Below are 16,133 nucleotides of genomic sequence, written 5' to 3' on the forward strand. Positions count from 1 at the left end.
TAGATATTATTAGCTGTAGGAAGTTATGCGTCACTGTATTCAGCCATAAAATGGGACTAATTAAAGCTGTATCGACGACTGCTGAGGTTTCAATGGAAATAAGCCTATTATGTTCCCAGCACAACTTGTACACGTATTTTATGCTCCTATAAATGATAGAACCATATTTTAAGGTCAAGAAAAACTTAAGGCTGAGCACATGATCGGATCTAGTAGTTTCCACTCTGGCACTTGGAGAAGAAAGGGCAGGATCCTATCACTGTCCTTTACGAAGACAGACGTCCCTCTGCTGCGATGAAACTGGAGCCGTCAGGGTTTAAAAAAAGCGCACCGTCAGGGGGAAGGCACCGCATCTTGGCAAGAAGAGCTTAACATAGTTTCCACAGTCACCAAACCCTCTTCCCACCCCACACCCCGCTTCTATTTAAATCCCGGGCCCTCCACCAGTCCACACTCATTTTAGCCAGTACCCAGGCTCTCAGCAGAGAAGGGTGGCATGGCTCCGGGAGAAAAGGAAAGGGGCGACGGGCCGGCCAAGAGTGCCCTCCGGAAGGTGCGCACAGCCACCCTGGTTATCACGTTAGCCCGAGGCTGGCAGCAGTGGGCCAATGAAAACAGCATCAGGCAGGCCCAGGAGCCGGCAGGCTGGATGCCAGGGGGCACCCAGGACCCACCGGACACTTCTGGACCAGCGACAGACGCCCCCTCCCACTGGAAAGCTCAGAGGGCCCCAAAGCCTTCCTCCCCGAAGCCAGAGGGATGTGGAGATGCTCACGGCTCAGAGGAAGCCTCCACGGTTTCTCCTATCAAAAGGAAAGAGGTGACCAAGACGGTCGTCAGCAAGGCTTACGAGAGAGGAGGGGACCTGGGCCACCTCAGCCACCGGTACGAGCAGGAGGGCGGCCCGCCGGAGGCCGGGCAGCCGGAGAGCGACGTGGACAGGCTGCTCCGCAGCCGCGGCTCCCCCACGCGGCGGAGGAAGTGTGCCCGGCTGGTGACCGAGCTGACCAGAGGCTGGAAGGCGATGGAGCGGGAGGGGCCCCAGTGCCGGAGCGACAGCGTGGACACGGAGGACAGTGGCTATGGAGGCGAGGCGGACGAGAGGCCGGAGCCGGCTGCAGAGCAGGAGGCCGTGGCCAGGATCAAACGCCCCTTGCCCTCCCAGTAAGTGAGCGCGTCTCTCACCCCGGGGCCGCGCGCGCCCCAGCAGCTGAGGGGGCCCAGAGAGCAGGGCAGCCCTGCCCGAGTCCGGGTGAGACTCACCGACAGGGCTCGGCGAAGGCTCGCCCCTGGGCTAAGAGGGCAGTGCCCGGTTCATGGACCTCCGGGCAAGGGCTCGCCCCCCTTGGTTTCTCCCCTCTGTTCTGAACCCTCAAGGTTTAGCCACAACAAAGATGGAGCCACTGGAGTTGCGTGTCTGCTACGGGTTAATGTTTGAAGTCAGTGCTATAATGAGTAAGGATTGGCTTATTTTTTCTGCAGAAAAATAAGTATTTCCTGGTAGACCGAGGGGAGAGACCTTTCCCTCATCTCAAATCAGTGTATGTAATATCAAGAGACACATCTACCCAAATAGTGCCCATGGAACACAGATTTCTGTGAGCCTGGACACAGGTGGGAGGCTGCTGTCTGACTGCAGAACCACCTCTGAAGTGAGACAGACCCAAGTTCAAATCCCAGCTCTGCTCTGGCTATAATTAAGGATACTGTGGTACTCTTGAAAGTTGCTAATAGTTCTTAAGTTTTCTCATCACACACACACACACACACACACACACACACACACACACACACAATAGCCAGTTATTCTTCTAAACCCATTTCCTCCTTTGTAAAATGATGGCAACAATAAATTCTGTTTTGAGAGAAGTAGATGAGATTAAAGCTGCCAAGAATTTAGCACAGTGCCTGCACATAAGCTCACTATATGGAAGTTATTACTCCTCATAGAGAGCTTACTATTTAGCAATTCTTCAAACTTTCAGAAAGCTTTTTCCATTTATAAACAAAGGCAGAATTGCTATTAAAGCCAGGCAATTAAAATATTACAATGCTTATGTGCTGTGTATGCGTGATAAGTTGCTTCAGTCGTGTCCGACTCTTTGTGACCCCAGGCTCCTCTGTCTGTGGGATTCTCCAGGCAAGAATACTGGAGGGGGTTGCCACGCCCTCCTCCAGGGGATCTTCTTGGCCCAGGGATTGAATCTAAGTCTCTTATGTCTCCTGCATTGGCAGGCGGGTTTTTCTTTTTACCACCAGTGCCACCTGGGAAGCACAGTCCTAAAGCAGTTAAATCCCAATGCACGCACACACATGGACTCAACCTGATACATTTATTCTGACAAGAAACACATGCTTTATTTCAAGACAGTAACTCTCCCTCCACAGAACAGAAAGTCAGGATTTCTCACTCTACAACCACAGGATATCAGAATATGGGGAACGTCTCAGATGTGATGAAATGCTTACAAGCTGACTCCCTCTGGGAACAGTTATATGTGAAGGTATGCTTTTCAACTTTTATGGAACAATTAGTAAAGAACAAAACTGGGAACCTTATTTGACAAAAAGTTGCCTTACAGTTTGTGACCTTAAAGATGTTTTGAAAGAATTAGCACTATTATGGGCTTCCCAGAGAGCTTCTGAGGTGGCACAGTAGTAAAGAATCTGCCTGCCAATGCAGGAGACTTGGGTTTGATCCTTGGGCCAGGAAGATCCCCTGGAGGAGGGCATGGAAACCCACTGCAGTATTCTTGCCTGGAGAATCCCATGGACAGAGGAGCCTGGTGGGCTGCAGTCCATAGGGTCACAGAGTCAGACACGACTGAGCGACTAACACACACACACACAGTATTTTACCTGCTTTGTCCTTTGAACTCTCACAATAAGGTTGGTAATATCTCATTTTAGGGATGAGAGCACTGAAGCTCAGAAGGAAAGTTCACTCAGCAAGTTAGTGATCTGAGACATGCGTGCCCATCTCCACATGCCACGCTTTGAAACCAGACATGATGCTACTTCTCACTCAGCACCTTGAGGATACACTCAGAGATCTGGATTTGTGTTCTGCTTACGGTCACATAGAAATTCATAATCAGAAATCACTATACTACCAGATCATATGGAACCATAGTCCAAATTTTAGCCTCATGGATTTAGGAGGTATGCATGCTAGAAAATGAAGTAATAGAACCCAAAAGAATGAAAACCGAGGGTAGCACAATTAAGATGTTCCTGTCAGCATCTTTTGAATTGGCCGAGGGTAGGGAGATGACAACTGGGACCAGTCTCCAACACATGTTCTCTCCTTTGGCACCTAAGAATTTTTCATATGTTTATTTATTTAATCCTCACAACATTCTCACCGGATAGGCATAATAATTATCTTTATTGGATAGATGAGAACATGAGACAAAGAAATATTAAGGAATTTGTATAAGACTGTACTGCCCATGGGATTCAAACCCAGGCACTCTGGATCCAGATCCCACCTTCTTGACCACTACTCTATAAACTGTCTCACCTGAAAGTGGGAACGTGCATACTGGACCCTTCTCATGGTTCCCCAAAACATACCTTCTCTGTGCTAGAGAGGGCCACAGGCTTTGAATCAGAGACAACTAGATTTGGAATACTGGTTACTTGGGCAAATCCTAAAGTTTCTTCATTCTCATCTAAAAAAATAGCTGTGATAGTCCATAGAGTTATTTTGGCATCAATCATGTAGATGGGCCAAGAGTTGTGCTCTGTATAATGCAAGGGGCCAGCCCTGGTCATCTCAACACTACAAGATACTAGGAGACTGGCTGTAGGGTTTGGGGAAGGGAATAGGGCTTCCCTTGTCGCCCAGTCAGTAAAGATTCTGCCTGCAATGCAGGAGACCTGGGATCCATCCCTGGATCAGGAAGATCCCCTGGAGGAGAGCATGGCAATCCACTCCAGTATTCTTGCCTGGGAGGTCCCATGGACAAGAAGAGCTTGGTGGGCTACAGGCCATGGGTCACAGGAGTTGGACATGACTGAGTGACTAAACCTACATACTTACCCATGGGAGTGAAATCCCTCCCTTGCTTCTTTTGGGTTCCTCTCCCTCAGGCTTAGAGCATGCAGGGTACCAGAAAGTTGTCTGAAGCAACAGTAGCTCTGAAGGTCAGCAGTAATGCGAGTGGGAAGCCACAGCAGAAGCCTGATGGGATGCTCACATACTGCTGGAGACATGATCATGGCATCGCTGACTAAGCCTATATGGAGGGGGTTTGTTCACTGATTTTTACTTCTAAGCACCATTCTTTCCCCATATCCACTAAAAGGGAGAAAATGATGTGTCATGGATATTTAAGGAGAAAGAGTTTTCTGGGTGATCTAATGGATAACAGAGACAATTCAGGTTTGATAAAAAATAGAAATATTTCTTACCAAAAGAATTTTACTAACTGGGGCTTTACTATGAAAATGATTCCCACATTATGCTTTATTTTTAAAATAGTTAGTCTTTTGATTACATAGCTATGTGACTTGTTTGGTCCAGGTCCTTTAGACAAAGCAACTTTTATCTGTTCCCCATTACAGTAATGGCCCAATATTACATAGTGTACTACATACAGTAATGGCACAATATTAAAATGAAAGTCATGCATCCACCCTCTCCTCCAAGGTCTATTTGGTCAAAATGAAATGGTTGAGCATGAGGGAGTGTTTTATAGAAAAGGGAACTGAACACAGAAATGTATCCACGTCAGTGAGACTGTAAGTGATGCTCTCGGGAAGTGATGCCAGAGCTTGCGTTCTTCCCAACCCAGGAATCGAGCCCAGGTCTCCTGCCTTGCATGCAGATTCTCTACCATCTGAGCCACCAGGGAAGGATGACTTTACTCCTAGAGCTTGTGTTCTTAACCACTGTGTTAGACTCATCTCTCAGCAGAGAACAGACTCAACAAATCAAATGGAGATCCAAGCCTCACCTCTGTTATGGAATCCCAGGAAAACTCCCAAAATGTAATGTTTTGGTGCAACTATATTAAAGATATCTGCTAGAAATGAAGGGGAAATTATGGCCTTCTAGGATTTGCCCCAGTTCTAGAGATTGGAATCCTTCCATGGACTCAGGACGGTCACCAGTCTGCAAGGAATGAAGAGCACAGTTGTGAATGCACAGTCATCCTGCTTCTGATAAATGTGACCCTGTGGATGTCACACTCCCTTTAACCAAACTCGCCCTATACTTCCTATAAGAAGAGTAAGCACATCAGTGCACACAGGAGCAGATTCTCCCCAGAAATTCCCTGAGACATCGGAAATGTGGCAGCACTTCTTGGCTTTACTGACAGAGAAGCGTTTTAGCCTAAGATATCAGCACGGTCTTTGAATAGCTCTTTGCTTTCTGTGAATTTATACTAGGTCATCTTTGTAAAACTCAATCTGAACTATCATTCACATTTTACTTGAAAACTGAGAAAATAGGACAAGCTGGTATATTGATTCCTACATTCAGTGATCAAGGAGATGCTCAGGGTCTGAGACTTACTAATCCTGATTTAAACCTGATCCTTTCAGACTTTTTAAAAATTGAAAATATGAAAGTAATACAGAACATGTACAAGATAGATAAAATTAAATATTCATTAAGGTATATTTCCTTCTAGTACTTTTTAAGCAACCCAATTTTCTAATTCTTGCTTAAAGGACCAATTCTTTCACTTTCCTTCTTTCCTATTATTGGAAATTATAGTTTGACTATATAACAAATGGACATTAAAATTTAGAAGATGCTCTTTTAGATGTTTCTCTTCTTCATAGCATTATTACCTCACCAAACCCGACCCTTATCCCAAACGACATAGAATTTCAACACTCAGGGAATTAAAGTTCCTAGTTAAAAGAAAAAAATATATATCATCAAAGAATGAGACCCATATAATATACAGTTTAAGCAAACTATCTCTGGATACTAATTTGAATATTTTTCAATTCTGTTCTTCCTCTAAGTTATAAAATCAATACAGTTGACTCTTACAACATGGGTTTGAGCTGTGTGAGTCCACTTAAAAGTGGATTTTTTTTTTCAATAAATGCGTATTAGAGTATTGCTCAACCTGTGCTGCTTGAATCCATGGATGTGGAAACATGGATACAGTGTAACTGTAGAAAGTGAAAGTCACTCGGTCGTGTCTGACTCTTTGTGACCCCATGGACTATATATATAGTACACGGAATTCTCCAGGCCAGAATACTGGAGTGGGTAGCCTTTCCCTTCTCCAGGGAATCTTCCCAACCCAGGGATCGAACACAGGTCTCCCACACTGCAGGCAGATTCTTTACCAGCTGAGCTACTAGGGAAGCAACTGTAGAGTTATACTCAAATTTTCCAGTGCCGGAAGTATCAGAGCCCCCACCCGCATGCATAGTTCCCCAGAACAAGCAGATGCAGATCCTGTAGTTCTGTAGTGTGTGTGCGCGCATGCTCAGTCGCTTCATTCGTGTCCGACCCTTTGCAACCCTATTCACTGTAGCACGCCAGGCTCCTCTGTCCATGGGATCCTCCAGGCAAGAATACTGGAGTGCGTTGCCATGCTATCCTCCAGAAAATCTTCTCAAATGGAACTTGAAGTTTCTCGTCTCCTGCATTGGCAGGCGGGTTCTTAACCACCAGCACCACCTGGAAGCCTGGTACTATAGTATTTACTATGAAAAAATGTCCACATGTAAGTTGACCCATGGAGTTCAAACCTGTGTTGTTCAAGGGCCAACTGTAATACCAGCAGAAAGAATTTTGAAAAAAAAAATTTAAAAAGTCAACTGTCTCTAGACTAACATAATTTCAGTTGTGCACGTACTCTTGATTTCTTCAACCTGGTGCATATACACATTTTACATAGTTAAAATTGTAGCATGTGCTCAAATCTGTTTTATTCTGTTTATTTTTATGAATGTCTTTTAGTGATTATTCACCATTCTTTTTCATTACTGAATATTCAGTTAGTACTTAGAAGAGTGTCTGGGACTTCCCTGGTTGTCCAGTGGTTAAGAATCCACCTGCCAGTGCAGGGAGACAGGTTTGATCCCTGGTCCAGGAAGATTTCATGTGCTGTGGGGCAACTGAGCCTGTGTGCCACAACTACTGAAGCCCGTGCACCCTAGAGCCTGTGCTCCACAAGAGATGCCACCACAATAAGCCCACACACCACAACTAGAGAGTAGCCCCCACTTGCTACAACTAGAGAAAACCCTCGCGTAACAACAAAGACCCGGTAAAGCCACAGAAATATAAATTAATTTTGAAAAACATGTGTCTGGTGCACAGTAGGTGTCATACATGCTTTAATAAAGGATGGAGGGAATGTTCAAAGTGCCCAGAAGTTCCTTAAAGGGAGGACGTATTATATTCTATACTATAGGACAGAACCGCAGTCGGTGCTCAGGAGACAGAAAGAATGAATTAATGAGTCATGCTGGTTTTTTTTGCTGTCTTCTGAGATGTTCAAGTCTCTTCTCCAGCAAGCTGTTCCAGCCTCGAATTCGATATGAGCTTTGGGTTCTGCCAGGATGACACCGGGCTTGTTTTTGAAGGCTGTGTCTGCCATGGATTGCCATCATTCCAAGGGGACTAGGTATTTACTCTCGTTTGATCACGAGATCTAGCAGCCCTTGCATTTCCCTCAGGGCAGTGTAGTTCCTAGCACTTGTCCATACATATGTGTGCGCTTAGTCGCTCAGTCGTGTCCAGGTGTTTGCAACTCCATGGACTGTAGCAAGGCTCCTCTGCCAATGGGATTTCTCAGGCAAGAATGCTACAGTGTGTTGCCATTTCCTCCTCCAGGAGGTCTTCCCCACCCAGGGATGGAGCCCTGTCTCCTGCAGCTCCTGCATTGGCTTGCAGATACTTTATCACCGGGCCACCTGGGAAGCCCTTCCATACATATGTGATTTTTTAAAGCTGTAATAGCCGTATAAACAGTTTTTGAATGCTGATTTTCCCCAACTAACTTGGTCGTATACTTTTGTCCATGTGTTTACAAAGAATAGTAGTGTTATATGCAGCAGTGTACTCCTAGTTTAAATTCTATTATGATAGTGAAACTGAATGCAGCAAGCTAGGGACACAAAGGATGAGAATTAATGAAAGTTCGCCATCTAGTGGCTGTCAGTCCTCTTCGAAAAATAATACAAGTATGTATGCCTCCCCACCCATATCTGTTAGTTTCCTGTATTTGAATGATCAGATTTTAGGAAATGAATTTGGATGGTGAGGAACACCCACATCTGACTTGTTCCTGGGTTTTTTGACCAGCAAATTATGAGACTTCAGGGAGGGGTTATTGAATTCACGCATGCCATTCACATGTGTGTGTATGTGTGTGTGCTTCCTTGCTTGGTCATGTCCAACTCTTTGCAACCCCATGGACTGTAGCCACATAAGCAATTTCAGCTCTACCCTACATCTCCAATTCCAAAGCTTACAGACATGAAGCCACTTGCTGTTGGGGAGAAGGATGGGTGAGTCACTTGTGGGGATGAGGAATACAGATTTCTGACTTTTATATAGTCCAAGAGTTCATGCTTTACTTATAAGATTGGAGCTAGAGAGATGACAGGAAAGTCTGTTAAAGACAAACTTTGCTGTTTAAATTAGGTCTACACTCGCCAATGATGGTTTTTGTTTTAATAAGAAATGCATTCCAGGCTGCAAAGGCAGACCCACACATTTGAGACACAACTCATCCACTTATTACACACTATCCTGGCAGGCTGGGCGGCACTATCACCACCATCACATAGCAGAGAGCGCGCGGTCTTTGGCCTCAGATATTTGGGGTCGGATCCCACCTCTTCCACTGGGCTGAGGCAACATTTCACAGTAGTTATACACAGCTCTGGAGCTAACTTTACTTTGGTTTGAATCCTAGCTCCATCATTTAACAACTTCGCGATCGAAAGTTACTTAACCCTTCTGCCCTCACTTGCCTCATCTGTGAAATGAGATTAATGGTACCTATCTCATAAAATGGTTGTAGAAATATTAGTGGAAAGTATTTAGAAGAATGTCAGCACACAGTATTCAATGTTACTATTGCTAGCTAGTGACTCCTATTTATACAACTAGATATTTCAAAATTTGTGGTACATCATAGATATGAGCATAGATATGCTTCATAAAAAATACACATTTAAAACTCTATACATGGCAAAGGTGGCAGCAAAGGAGACACAGACATAAAAATAGACCTTTGGAAACAGTGGGAGAAAGAGGGTGGGATTACTGAAAGAATAGCACTGAAACATATATATCACCATGCACACAGTAGACAGCCAATGGGAATTTGCTGTTTATGATGCAGGGTACCCAAAGGCCATGCCCTGTGACAAGCTGGAGGGTTGGGGGTGGGGAGGGACGTGGGAGGGGCCGCATGTATGTCTACGGCTGATTCATGTTGATGTGTGGCAATACCGTCACAATATTGTAAAGTAATTATCCTCCAATTAAAATAAATAATTTAAAAATCTACACGAGTGAATAGTACAAAGTATGTGGCTGATAAAAACCTTATTCTGGGCAAATAACTTTTTTGAAGTCCTGTATAAAGTGCATTCCCTTAACACACAGATATGATTCCAGTTCTAAATGTTACTAACCTGCAAGTCTGAACTACACATATTTGCATTACCTTTGTGTAAGGAAGTTTTTCCTTGAAATACAGTTTAATATCATCATTTTATGGGGCTTAAAACATTATTGTTACTCACAGAGAAAAGAATCTAGGACCGATCTCAAACTCAGAACAATAGAGGCATCGTCTGTGACTTTTCTTCTTCCATCTCTTATTTTTTTGAATTGTTTACATGTCTTTTATAATGAAAAATTGTATAGATTTACATTAAGATGCATATGTATAAGAAGTACAACCTTGTTAAATTATGAATATCTTGATTTTTTTACCCTCTCTTTCTTTTAGGGCAAACAGATTCACAGAGACGCTCAACTGCAAAGCCCAGCGGAAATACAGCCAAGTGGGCAACCTGAAAGGGAGATGGCAACAGTGGGCTGATGAGCATATCCAATCCCAGAAGCTCAATCCTTTCAGTGAAGAGTTTGATTATGAGTTGGCCATGTCTACCCGCCTGCATAAAGGAGACGAAGGCTACGGCCGTCCCAAGGAAGGAACCAAAACTGCCGAACGGGCCAAGAGAGCCGAGGAACACATCTACAGAGAAATCCTGGACATGTGTTTCATCATCCGCTCGATGGCTCGCCACAGACGCGACGGCAAGATCCAGGTCACCTTTGGGGATCTCTTCGACAGATACGTCCGTATTTCAGATAAAGTCGTGGGCATTCTCATGCGTGCCAGGAAGCACGGACTGGTCGACTTTGAAGGAGAGATGTTATGGCAAGGCCGGGATGACCATGTTGTGATTACCCTACTTGAGTGAACTTTCAACCACACAAGCCAAACTTGACCCACTCTTGTCTTAATGCTAAAATGTAAGAAAGTAAAGTAAATAGTAACTGCTAAATAAGTTACTAAATATTAAAAAATTTTTTTACATAAATAACTTTTGAACACTCTATTTCTGAGGGAATTTGAAGATTGAGGAAAGCACACCCAAAGCATTTCAGAAAGCACACTAAGGATTATTTGTACATATTAAGTATTTAAAATTCCACTTACCCTTTGGGCAAAGATACTTGGCTATTCTTTGCAAAGTTGCTATAGATATTAATGTAAATAATTATATCTAAGATGAATTTGGGTAAATATCAGAAAACCGTATTATATCATTGTTCAAGAAAGAAAAAGCATTCCATTAATTTTGGCAAAACTAAACTGAAAATTTTCTAAGCAGCCTGACTTTGTTCTGTTATTTTTATCATAGCATCACTTACAAAATAAGCACATAAATAAAAAGTTGTATTCAACTAAGATACTGAAATTGATGAAATTGCCCTGTGGTCTTTGAATTTAATAGGTTTCCAACAGAAGTTAGCCATCCTTCTCTGATGTGATTTGGGCAAATCATATGAAAACAGGCATCGCTGGTGGTCATAGAACCAGCAGAGAAAGCAGTTCTGTTCACCCTCTCTATAAAAGTAAAGCAGAGGTGAGAGATTTAGATTTCTCTGCCTTTGTAGGACTGCTTGGGGAAGTTTTTTTCTTAAAACCTTAATGAGTCATGCTGTCTACATTTACCTCAGTACACATCAAAGTAGAAAAACAGAAAATGCTACAATAAACTGGAATGTTGCGTGTAGAAGAATCTGAGTCATGGGTAGATCAGACACAAACTTGAGACATTTTAATCAAGTCATTTTACTGTTTCATTTTACTTTGTGCTCTAAGAAATGCTTTTGCAAATACTGAGAAGTCTAAAAACAGCAATATTAGTCCAGCCAAAGTGAAAAAAGTATAGTTTAAAGATGACAACGAAATTTATTTTGCACTAATCTGTTCCTTGTCAATTTTTCTCGATTAGATTTAGTGTGCCTTATATAATTCTAAAAACAAGCTGAATAAAATGTGAGATTACAATTCTTATGAAATTCAATGAAAGTTACTAAATGATAGCACTTTGGTATTACATACAGAAATTAATGTCAAAGTATAATCCTGCAAAATAATAGGTGCTCCTAACTATAAATTGTTAGGCTTAATACAAAGTATGGATTAAACTACCATAGGAGTTATCTTTGCTTTCATATATTATTCTCTTTCAAACTGAAAGTTTCAATATCTTCTTAAAGAGGAAAGTTTGTATATTTTTCTTTTCATAATAGATTTGTCAAATTACATATTACTAACATTTCCAAGTAGAATTTCACATAAGATGTATACTTTTATCATAACAGTGAAACTTATGTCAAAAGCTTAAAACATGGCACAAGAATAAAACATACTTTTGTTTTATGTTGTTTTTGTAATACTATTTTAAAGTATATTCCACAATATTACTCTCTGGTGTTTGAAATATAAAAAAATACAAAATTAGAGTGCAACTCGGGTTACTTCTAGAATCAGTAGAATATTTAGACAAAGGCCTCATATTCAGCTCTGGACGATTAACAGCTTAGACAAGCATTAATACAGATCATTCAAAGTTCAGTTTGTCTGAATTAGCAGATGGAATTTATTTTTTTTTCATTTATTTTTATTAGTTTAAAAGTCTTCTGCTCAGAAAGCTTACATTAACACTTCTGCATCAGCCATGACTATAAAATCAGAAAGTTTCTTAGAGGCAAATGCCTACTATATAACAGATTTTTATGTTAAAAAAAATTTATGGTAGGAAAAATAGTTGACAAACTAAAGACTTTAAGACAAAAAATGATAAGTAGAACTCAAGTGGCAAACATGCTAAAGAAAATCCTCATATTTTCATAGTCACCAAAATTGCAAATGAAATGTGCTTTGTGTGCAAAATTGCTTAGTTGTGTCTGAGTCTTTGCAACATTACGGACTGCGGCCCACCAGGCACCTCTGCCCAGGCAAGAATACTGCAGCGAGTGGCCATGCCGTCCTCCAGGTGTTCCTCCCAACCCAGGGATCGAACCCATGTCTCTTGGGTCTCCTGCATTGCAGGCAGATTCTTTACCACTGAGCCTACATAAGGCATATATACTATCAATAGCAGTTTATCTCTGATGATTCTAAATTCCCAATAACAGGTAGTACACGATTTGGTTTCCAAATTTTCAGGATTTTCTTTTTCCAAAATTTCAATCATATGTTTAAAGAGTTTGGGGCTACTGCAATGTACTTTTTTTTTTCTTTAAACCTTTTTGTCATGTACCTCCATACATCTGATGCCTTTTAATTTCTATAACTTGAAGTTTTATAACTTCCTGATTCCCAAGTTCACCTTCTTATCACTCTGCCCACTTAAATCAACCCCGGTGGCTCAGATGGTAAAGAACTCACCTGCAATGCAAGAGACCCTGGTTCAGTCCCTGGGTTGGGAAGATCCCCTGGCAAAAGGAATGGCCACCCATTCCATAGTCCTGCCTGGAGAGTTCCATGGACAGACAAGCCTGGCAGGCTACAGTCCATGGGGTCGCAAAGAGACAAGACTGAGTGACTTTCATTTCTCATATCAACAGGAGGGAAGTTTCACATTTTGGATTTTCTTCCTCTCCCACACTGTTGGAAAATGAGGCTGCACTGATAAATTTACTTCTGCTTTTACTTTCCCTTCCCAAATTCAAGTTCCTTTAAAAAAAAACTATCAACAGATATATCAGTTACTGTTTCTTATATGATATAAGAATATTTCTTTGTAAAGTTGTATTTTGTTTCAATGGAAACTCATGCTTGAAGTATCACTCTACTAAGTCACCATTTTCAGGGATTATAGGAGAAGCAGGGGACCACTTGGCCCATCAACCCTGAATGTTCATTGGAAGGACTGATACTGAAGCCAAAGCTCCAATACTTTGACCACCTGATGGGAAGGGCCGGCTCATTTGAAAAGACCCTGATGCTAGGAAATATTGAAGGCAAAAGAAGAGGGCGGCAGAGGATGAGATGGTTAGATAGCATCACAGACTCAATGGATATGTATTAGAGCAAATTCCTGGAGATAGTGAAGGACAGGGAAGCCTGAAGTTCATGGGGTCGCAGAGTCAGCCATGACTTAGTGACTGAAGAGTAACAATGCAGACAACTCCTAGAGTGCGCATTTTCATTCCTAGTACCCAGCATATTTCTCAGCACACTGTTAAGAACACAATGCCTGCTTAAGAATTTAATTTATAAAGGTACTGTATGACCTAGCCTCTTAGCCTAGAGGTTTTCGGAGCACTGTGGTCCACTCACCATCATTCCAATGTTACAGCAAGCAGGCAGGTAGCTAAATGTGAGAAGAGAAAAGGGGGCAGGGGCCAAGTGGCAAGAAACCAAGACTCTTATGCGTGTTGGCAGGGGTGGGGGGTTGGGGGGGGGAGTGGTGGTGGTGCATAGGCAGACAAATGCAGGCAGGAAACTTCAGAGCGACAGGAAATCACATATTTTGGGTGATAAGGGTCTGAGAATGGTGGGGAAAGGTGGACTCCCCTGCATTCAAATGTAACCTTTTGCTCTATAAGATTTAACCTTACAGGAAAGCACTTATCACTCACCAATGCCATGCCACTTCTGATTTTGGCTAAATAACCACAAAAACCCCTCCTCCCCCTTGGGAAAATGGAGCTGGGATGAAAATCCGGGAAGATGACCCCCAAACTCCTCCTTCCCCAGTGAATATTCCATCCCTTCATTTGTCAACTACAAATTGGTCTTTGCCAAGGGCATCTGCCATCTGCCTCTGCAGGGATTGAATCTTGACTTGCTGCAGCTATTGACCTTCAACACACCCTGAAGGCAGCTCAGGTTGAAAACAGGAATGAGAGGCTTTGTGCTCCAGGAAAGCTGGTGCAGTTAGAAGACTGAGGAGTAGAACATGTGCTCATTTTCTGTGAGAACACCAAAATCACAACTAGCTGCTGAACCACCATCAATAGGATGATGTTGGAACCCACCAAAAAAAGATACCCCATATCCAAGGGCAAAGGGGAAGCCCCAATAAAATGGTAGTGAAACCGTTTACCTCAGCTTGGGACTGGAACCCACAAGGATGGGACTCGAACCCAGCCAAAACCCACTGTACCTGGTTTCCGGACCTAATGAAACTCAGGTTCTTGATGTCTCATCGCTGAAAGAATTCAGTGAGAGACAAAGTGATAGGTAAGAAGTGGATTTATTCAGATAGAAGCACACTCCAGAGTGGGGGCCATCACAGAGGGTGAACTTGGTGGCCGTGAAATGTGGCATAATTAGTTCTTATAGCCTGGGTAATTTCATATGCTAATGAGTTGGAGGACTATTCCAACTGATTTGGGGAACGGGCGGAGATTTCCTGGATTTAGGCCACAGCCCACTCCTTGGTCTTTTAACCGTGCCTGGGAACTGTCAGGGCACCTCTGGGCGTGTCATTTCACATGCTGACTCAGGATCAAGGTCTAGTCTTGTCTGTCATCTTGGTCCCATTTGATTCTAATCAGTTTGTGTCCCTTTCACAAAATATGTCATTCTTTCAAAAGCTGTGCCCTGCCCCTTTCCCTCCTGTTACAATAGGAGGGGTACAGTCACATTTAAAATCAAACCTCATACCCGCCAGAGATGCTTGGCAGGCACCAACAAAACCCTGTGGTCACCAGGACCCAGTGAAAGGTGCAGTGACCTGCCACCGGGACAGGGGCTCTGGCTGCAGCGGTTCTGAGAGGTGCAGCAGGCAGAGGCAAGAGTCCTCTTGGAGGAGGTTGCCATTAGCTCCACCACAGACCCGCCAGGTGGGCTATCCAAAACTGGAGAGCAATCACACCAAAGAAGTTCTCGCACTCTTGCCAAAGTTCTAGGCCCCACAACAGACTTTCTAATCTGGGGATCTGGCAAAACAACAGAATCACCAGGGAATCTGACTCTGAAGGTCAGCGGGATTTCATTACAGAGCTTCCACAGGACTGAGGGAAACAGAGACTTTTGGAGGACGCAAACAAAATCTGTTACAAGGAGAAAGGAGCAGGGACCCTTTTATGAGCCCAATCCTTGTATCTTCTCATAGCTAGAAAAGCATTAAATCCCTTCATGGTGATCTCAGCTCCTTACAACTAGCAGAGAACCTCATAAAGATAAGCGTTTTATTGCATGAACGCCCCTTTACTAAAATCACATATATTGGCCTTCCCCCCCCCCCCCCCCCCACACACACACACCCTTCTCTGGAGCAGTTCCTCAGAGCTATCTGAGGTGCCCTCTCTTGGGCTGCAATCCTCATTTTACCCTAAATAAAACAGCTCACCTTTCATGTTGTGTATCTTTTTAGTTAACCATTTGTAGACACCTGCTAACTGGCTTGCCAAAGACACCCAGCTCCTTACCAGACTGCCTGCTCCCTTGCTCTCTCTGAAAGCATATCCTTGCTTAAGTAAACTTTCATTTTACTTTCTTAACCTCTCTCCTTTGTCTCCGAATTCTTTCATAACAAAGAAAAACCTTAAAACTCGTTGGGAATACCAACAAGGATTATCTCATGGCACTGTGTACCCAGATTTAGGGATCATCCCTGTCTCTTCACACAAAAACAACCTGTCTCTAACAGAATAACAT

At 43.1% G+C, this 16,133-nt stretch overlaps 1 protein-coding gene across 1 annotated transcript; it reads left to right on the plus strand.

The window, feature by feature from the left end:
* Positions 1-470: 470 nt before the first annotated feature.
* Positions 471-11,900, plus strand: ABRA (actin binding Rho activating protein). The gene is made up of 2 exons (XM_020879528.2): positions 471-1,164; positions 9,951-11,900. The coding sequence occupies exons 1-2, from the start codon at positions 497-499 to the stop codon at positions 10,426-10,428; spliced, it is 1,146 nt and encodes a 381-aa protein (XP_020735187.2). The 5' UTR covers positions 471-496; the 3' UTR covers positions 10,429-11,900.
* Positions 11,901-16,133: the final 4,233 nt, after the last annotated feature.

This window comes from Odocoileus virginianus, chromosome 15 (assembly GCF_023699985.2).
Source record: "Odocoileus virginianus isolate 20LAN1187 ecotype Illinois chromosome 15, Ovbor_1.2, whole genome shotgun sequence".
NCBI classification, from domain to species: domain Eukaryota; kingdom Metazoa; phylum Chordata; class Mammalia; order Artiodactyla; family Cervidae; genus Odocoileus; species Odocoileus virginianus.